Source organism: Lycium barbarum, chromosome 8 (genome assembly GCF_019175385.1).
Source record: "Lycium barbarum isolate Lr01 chromosome 8, ASM1917538v2, whole genome shotgun sequence".
NCBI lineage: Eukaryota > Viridiplantae > Streptophyta > Magnoliopsida > Solanales > Solanaceae > Lycium > Lycium barbarum.
Window position 1 is genome coordinate 102930279 of NC_083344.1, and position 6994 is coordinate 102937272.

The following is a 6994-nucleotide window of genomic DNA, read 5'->3' on the forward strand; positions in this document are numbered from 1 at the left end:
ATTAGTCATATCTTTTTCACGAATAGTTATGTCTATTTCATTTAAGACCTCCTAATATTACAAACTAATTCAACAATCCCCTATAAATTTTTGTTAGCTATGAATAGTTTAACGGCGAAGTTTGTAGCTTATTTCAATTTTTCTTTTCTAGTGGTTTGATCTTCTTGAGAGCGGAGAAATTTAAAAGTAAAAGAAAAGTGAAAAAAGAAAGTTAGAAGGGAAAATACACAAATACCCCCCTCCCCCCAACGTATACTCGGATTAATTATGACATGCCCAACCTTTGCGGGCGACCTATTACCCCCCTGGCCTTATTTTTTCAATATTTTTGTGGCCTTTTTAGGCTGACGTGGCACCAAAAAAAATTATAATTTAAAAATAGCGAGTGAAAGCAGTAAAAATAGTTTTTATATTTTAATAAAAATTAGTTTTTAAAAAATTATTTATATTTTATCCTCTCACCCACCCCCACCCTCCCTTTCTTCCATATTTCAATTGTTAGAGCTACTAATTGCAATTTTTCAAACCCTAATTCTTTATGCCCAATTGTTAAAGCTTCAATCTTTATTGATTTTGGAGAAGATTTAGCTTAGTTGGAGACCAACCCAAATGCTAAATGTGAGTCCTTTATCTCAGCAAAATGTGAGTCCTTTATCACCACCACCACGTCAGCACCACCACCTCCAAAATTTGTGCATTTTGCTCCGAAAACGATAACCTTGGAGAGTAAACACTCTAACCACGATAAAAAGCATGATAAATCTCATGAGAAATCGAAAAAGAAGGCAAATTGGGGGAAGAAACTAGGATTTATGCTGGGTCTTGCAGGTATGTGTGTTGGGGGTTCTTGTTGATCAAGAGAAGACGATTAACTTTGAGTATTTGGTTTTGTTTCTTTGCTATATCCGTACAATCTCGGGTTTTTTTGGGGGGGGGGGGGGGGAGGGGCGGCCTGAAATGAAGAAGAAGAAGAAGAAGGGGGTTTATGATGAAATTGAATGTGTGTGTTAATAGAGGAAGAAAATGGGTTGAATGTGTGTTTGTTAATGGAGGAAGAATATGGGTTGATTGATTTCTTGAAATGAAGAAGAAGAAGAAGGGTTTAGTGATGAAGAAGATAAAATTAATGGAGGGTTTAATGGTTAATTAGAGGCTAATTAGTGTAAATATAATTAACAAAAGAAAAATCAAATAAAAAAAAGAAAGGAAAAATAGCACCAATGTGGCAGTGACGTGGCGGAGAGTGTGCAACACTCTCCACTGTGCAACTGGGCATTAAAATTTTTTGGTGCCACGTCAGCCCAAAAAGGCCACAAAAATACTGAAAAAATAAGGCCAGGGGGGTAATAGGTCGCCCGCAAAGGTTGGATGCGTCATAATTAATCCGAGTATACGTTGGGGGTATTTATGTATTTTCCCAAGTTAGAATATAGAACTTCTCTATTACTAGTAGAAGTGGGTGTGGAGTATCTTTTTATTTTGACTTGGGAATAAGTCACTTAAGAAAATCATAGCATAACTAGGAAACCCCACTCCCCTAATTAAGGTCGCCTCCTTTCCACCACTTGCCACTCTTCTTGACCCCTACTTCACTACTACACCCCTACCCCAAAAACTCATTTCCGGCTCCAGCTCTCCTAAACCCTAAAACACAAAAAAAGGTACTAGTAGTATAATATTCCACTCTTTTACACATATCTATAAGACTATAACCTGTACACAACTTTACTCCACCGCTCCTTAACGCAACTTCTAGCTCCCTCACTCCCTAATTCCTTTTATATATAAACTTCAATTTAGCCCCTCCCCTCTCTCACTCAACTCTTCTATTCACTGCTCCTAAGAATTCTGAATTTGATAGCAAGAAAAGGTGTTAATGGCCCTTGAAGCTTTGAAATCACCAACAACAACAGACGCAACACCTACTAGCTATGATGAAGTTGAAGTTCATAATTTGGAGTCCAATTTGGCCAAGAGAAAACGCTCCAAACGTCCTCGCAATGAAATCCCACCAACTGAAGAGGAGTATCTTGCTCTCTGTCTTATCATGCTCGCTAGAAACGGCCGCACTAATAATTCTACTCATCCTGATAACAACAACATACTCAGTGTATTCCCACAAGTGGGGACTCATCATGATAATAGTAATACTCTTACTACTACTACTACTGTCCAAGAAAAGAAGAAAAAAATAGTTCAAGAACCGATAGAGCAATATTCTTACAAGTGTAACGTGTGCAAAAAGGCTTGTCCTTCGCATCAAGCACTAGGTGGACACAAAGCAAGTCACCGTAAAACCTCCACTGATGATGACAACAACAACAACATACTCAGTCTATTCCCGCAAGTGAGGACATATCATGATAATAGTAATGCTATTACTACTTCTACTGCTGTACAAGAAAAGAAAAAACAAATAGTAGTTCTTTATACGGTAAAAATCGGATATATGCTAAACCTGTAAGACTGAAGATTGAGGGAAGAAAGAAGCAAGCACGAGCATGAAGACTTTCTTTCGGGACCGGTGGAATGCTTGAACCGAAGAAAGCGAAGAACATTGTTTGGTCCGGTTTCTCCATAGCCGAGTTGATCGTGGCCGTTGGCCCGGTTGATCGTGGCAGTTGGCTCGGTTGATCGTGGCCGTTGGTCCGGATAATCCGTTACACAATTGCCACGCGTCAAGACCGTTCTGCCACATTGTACTGCCAATCGTACGGGTGTCAGACCGTACGACCAACCTTATCCTTTTAGGGTTTTTCTTTATTCAAAAGGGTTTTATGTTGTATGAGGCCCATAAGGCAAAAACTATAAATAGGGGCCATTACCCTACTTTTGAGGGTTGACTTCTTGAGTTCTAGAACATTTTAATAGCAAAATATATCAAATCTCTCTCTCATTCTCTGATTTTGGTCTGGATTCAGTGTTTTCTTTAGCTTTGTTCAATCAAACAAGTACTCAATATATTATCTAATATACGCATTCAGTACAAAACATCGATTTCTACATAGATTATCATTTACATATTCATATATATCTTTCTTCAACCAAATATATTAAAGTTCAACCACATATCCTATACCTCATTTACAAATTCAATTGATTATCCAAATTCGGGGTAAACAGTTTGGCGCCCACCGTGGGACTAGGATAATAGTGGTCTTTGATCCTTGGTTTATATCTTACCCGTCAGAATCGAAAAAATCTTTTGTTCATCTCTGTGAAAACGGACCAAATGGCTAACAGTGGACAATCTGGTCACGTCAACAACAACGAGATTGTGGCCGAGAATGAAAACAGTGGGCCACGAGGATTACCAGCAAATCCCGCTGACCCGAACCCCGTTGATTCGAGGGAGGGCCCCAACCGGCAAAACACCGTGAATCAGGAGAATGCCGCCCCGCCGGCCATCGAACCTTTAAATATTCACAATTCAATTACTTTGTCCCGGACACAAAGTCGGAAAGCACCGCATACCCCGGATGATAATATTAACTTACGTTTAATTTTTGAAATGTTGCAGGAACAGAGAGCAGCGATTGCCGAACAAGAAATCGCAATAGCCCAGTTACAAAGCAAAAATGATAAAACGACCCCGGAGAAGACCAAAGGTGTTGCTAAACCTCGAAGGCACGAGATGGGGATGGCCGAGAGTAATGGCTCCGGAGCCGGTTCGTCCACCGAAGTCCTGAGAATGCTCGAAACATTGGCGAAGCGGGTAGACTCTACTGAGAAGAGGGTGGAAACATACAACTCTCGGGTGGATCAAATCCCGGGGGCTCCACCTATTTTGAAAGGGCCGGATTCGAAGAGGTACATCCAAAGGCCTTTTCCTCCGAGTGCAGCTCCGAAATTGATCCCGAAGAGGTTCAAGATGCCGGATATCCAGAAATATGACGGCACAACGGACCCTCACGAACACGTGACCTCATACACCTGCGCTACAAAATGCAATGATATGGAAGAAGATGAAATTGAATCCGTGTTGCTGAAAAAGTTCGGAGAAACTCTATCAAAAGAAGCACTGACTTGGTACGACCATCTGCCCGAGCATTCAATCACTTCTTTCGAAATGCTCGCCGATGCGTTCGTAAAAGCTCATGCCGGTGCCAAAAAGGTACAGGCCCGTAAGGCGGATATTTTCCGTATAGCCCAAAGGGATGACGAGTTATTGCGTGAATTTGTCAACCGATTCCAAAGGGAACGAATGGAGCTCCCTCCGGTTCCGGAGGAATGGGCTGCACAAGCCTTCACCAAAGGGCTCAATCCTCGGAACTCGACGACCTCATTCAAACTAAAAGAAAACTTGCTAGAATACGAGGCTGTGACCTGGGCGGATGTCCATAACCGGTACGAGTCAAAGATTCGGGTAGAGGATGACCAACTCGAGCTTCCCCCGGGGCCCGTAAACATGAACAAAATCTCGGAGAGATCGCGAAAGAATTATGAACAGGAGGCCAGACCATCGAGGGAAAGGTATCGGCCATACTCTCATTTAGAAAAACCAAGCTTCAGGTCGGAAAAATCTAGGGTTGGCCCGAGTCATTTCTCCGGGCGAGGTGATAAACCGGCTGAGCTCCAGTCGAACAGTCGAGGTCTATCATTCAGGAGCGATGTCGGAAGCTCGGCCAGCAACAAAGACTTGCCGAGGATATCGGAGTAGAACTTCAATGTCAATACTTCGGGCCTCGTCTCGGCTATTGGCCGTATTGCAGATGTAAGATGGCCGAGACCACTAAGGTCAGACCCGGGCCAACGGGACCCGAACGTGATGTGTGAATATCATGGAACCCATGGGCACAGAATTGGGGATTGTCGCCAGCTAAGGGAGGAGGTGGCTCGGTTACTGAAGAATGGCCACCTCCGAGAATTGCTAAGTGAACGAGCCAAAGGCTACTACAAGGAAAGGGAGACCCATAAACGGGCCGAACCAGTAGAACCTCAACATATAATCAACATGATAATCGGGGGTACGGATACCCCACGAGGGTCGGTGATGAAACGGACCGAGGTTTCCATTGTCCGTGAGAAGCGCAGCCGGGATTATTTACCTGAGGGTTCCATCTCTTTCAGCAACGAGGATGCAGAAGGCATCATTCAACCGCACAATGATGCATTGGTAATCTCTATACTTATTTTTAAAACTCAGGTTAAACGTATTTTGATTAACCCAGGTAGCTCGGTGAACATCATCCGGTGGAGAGTGGTCGAACAGCTAAGACTGCTCGATAAGATCGTACCGGTATCCCGGGTGCTCAGCAGGTTCAACATGGCGAGCGAAACCACGAAGGGAGAGATCTCTTTACCGGTTAACATTGATGGCACTATCCAGCAAACGGTGTTCTATGTAATCGAAGGAGATATGAAGTATAATGCATTGCTGGGTAGGCCTTGGATACACAGCATGAGGGCCGTGCCGTCGACATTACATCAGTTGCTGAAATTCCCGACCCCGGAGGGGATAAAAACCATCCGAGGTGAACAGCCCACTGCAAGGGAGATGTTCGCGGTCGAGGAAGAGACACCTCAGTCCAAAAAATCGGATCAAAAGGAAGAAGATTCAACCGGGGGAAAGGATGCCAAATAGCAACTAAAGGACACGGGGTTGGACCCGAGATATGAAGAGGATGATTTTGGTGTACCCAGATCATTCGTCATGCCGGATGACTCGGATGCGACCAAGTCAATAGTTGAGGAGTTGGAGCAGATCACCTTGTTCGTATGTCTACCGGACAGAAAGGTATACCTAGGCACGGGGTTAACCTCGGAGCTCAGGAACAACTTAATTAAATTTCTTATAGATAATGTCGATTGCTTCGCATGGTTCCATATAGATATGATTGGTGTGCCACCGGAAGTAACAACTCACAAGCTCAGCTTAGACGGGAGGTTTCCCCCGGTAAAGCAGAAGAGAAGGCCTATGGCAGAGGCAAAACACGCCTTCGTAAAGGATGAGGTAACGAAGCTTTTAAAAATAGGCTCTATCCGGGAGGTAAAATACCCGGACTGGCTAGCCAACGTAGTAGTGGTGCCGAAAAAAGGTAATAAATTTTGAATGTGCGTTGATTATAGATCTAAACAAAGCATGCCCGAAGGATTCATTCCCGTTGCCTCACATTGATAGAATGATCGATGCGACGGCCAGGCATGAGATGTTAAGTTTTCTCGATGCATACTCCGGGTATAACCAAATCCGGATGCACCCGGAGGATCAAGAGAAAACGTCTTTTATTACCCGATATGAGACTTATTGTTACAATGTCATGCCTTTTGGATTAAAAAATGCCGGTGCAACTTACCAACGCCTAGTTAATGGAATGTTCGAAGAACAAATAGGGAAAACAATAGAAGTTTATTTTGATGACATGGTGGTCAAGTCCCTGGAAACAGAGGACCATTTAAAGCATTTGCAGGAAACCTTCGATGTACTCCTCAAGTATAACATGAAGCTCAACCCGAAAAAATGTGCCTTCGGTGTCCGGTTTGGTAAATATTTGGGTTTCATGGTGTCAAATCGAGGGATTGAAATCAACCCGGAGAAGATCAAAGCCATCGAGGATATTGAGGTAGTGAATAACGTCAAAGGAGTGCAGAGGCTCACCGGAAGGATAGCAGCGTTGAGTCGTTTCATATCAAGGTCTTCGGAAAAAAGTAACCGCTTTTTCTCCTTACTGAGGAAGAAGAACGACTTCGTTTGGACACTGGAGTGTCAAAGAGCATTACAAAAATTAAAAAGGTACTTTTCCAGACCACCGCTATTGCACACACCAAAAGCGGACGAGCAGCTTTTTCTCTACCTAGCTGTCTCCGAGGTGGTGGTAAGTGGCGTTTTGGTCCGAGAAGAATTAGGTACGCAGTTCCCTATTGTCACGACCCAGCCCCGTGGGCCACGACTGGTGCCCTATTTGGACACCCAAACTGACTTACGTACCAGATCGACATATCAAAGATTTATTCACACTTAACATACGTTATTTCAAACAGATACTAAGAACAA

The 6994-nt window shown here is 43.4% G+C and overlaps 1 protein-coding gene across 1 annotated transcript; it reads left to right on the forward strand.

Annotated features, from left to right (window-relative positions):
- The first annotated feature begins 1876 nt into the window (after positions 1–1876).
- On the forward strand, positions 1877–2464 carry LOC132608051 (zinc finger protein AZF1-like). The gene has a single exon (XM_060322127.1). The coding sequence runs from the start codon at positions 1877–1879 to the stop codon at positions 2462–2464; it is 588 nt and encodes a 195-aa protein (XP_060178110.1).
- The last annotated feature ends 4530 nt before the right edge of the window (positions 2465–6994 follow it).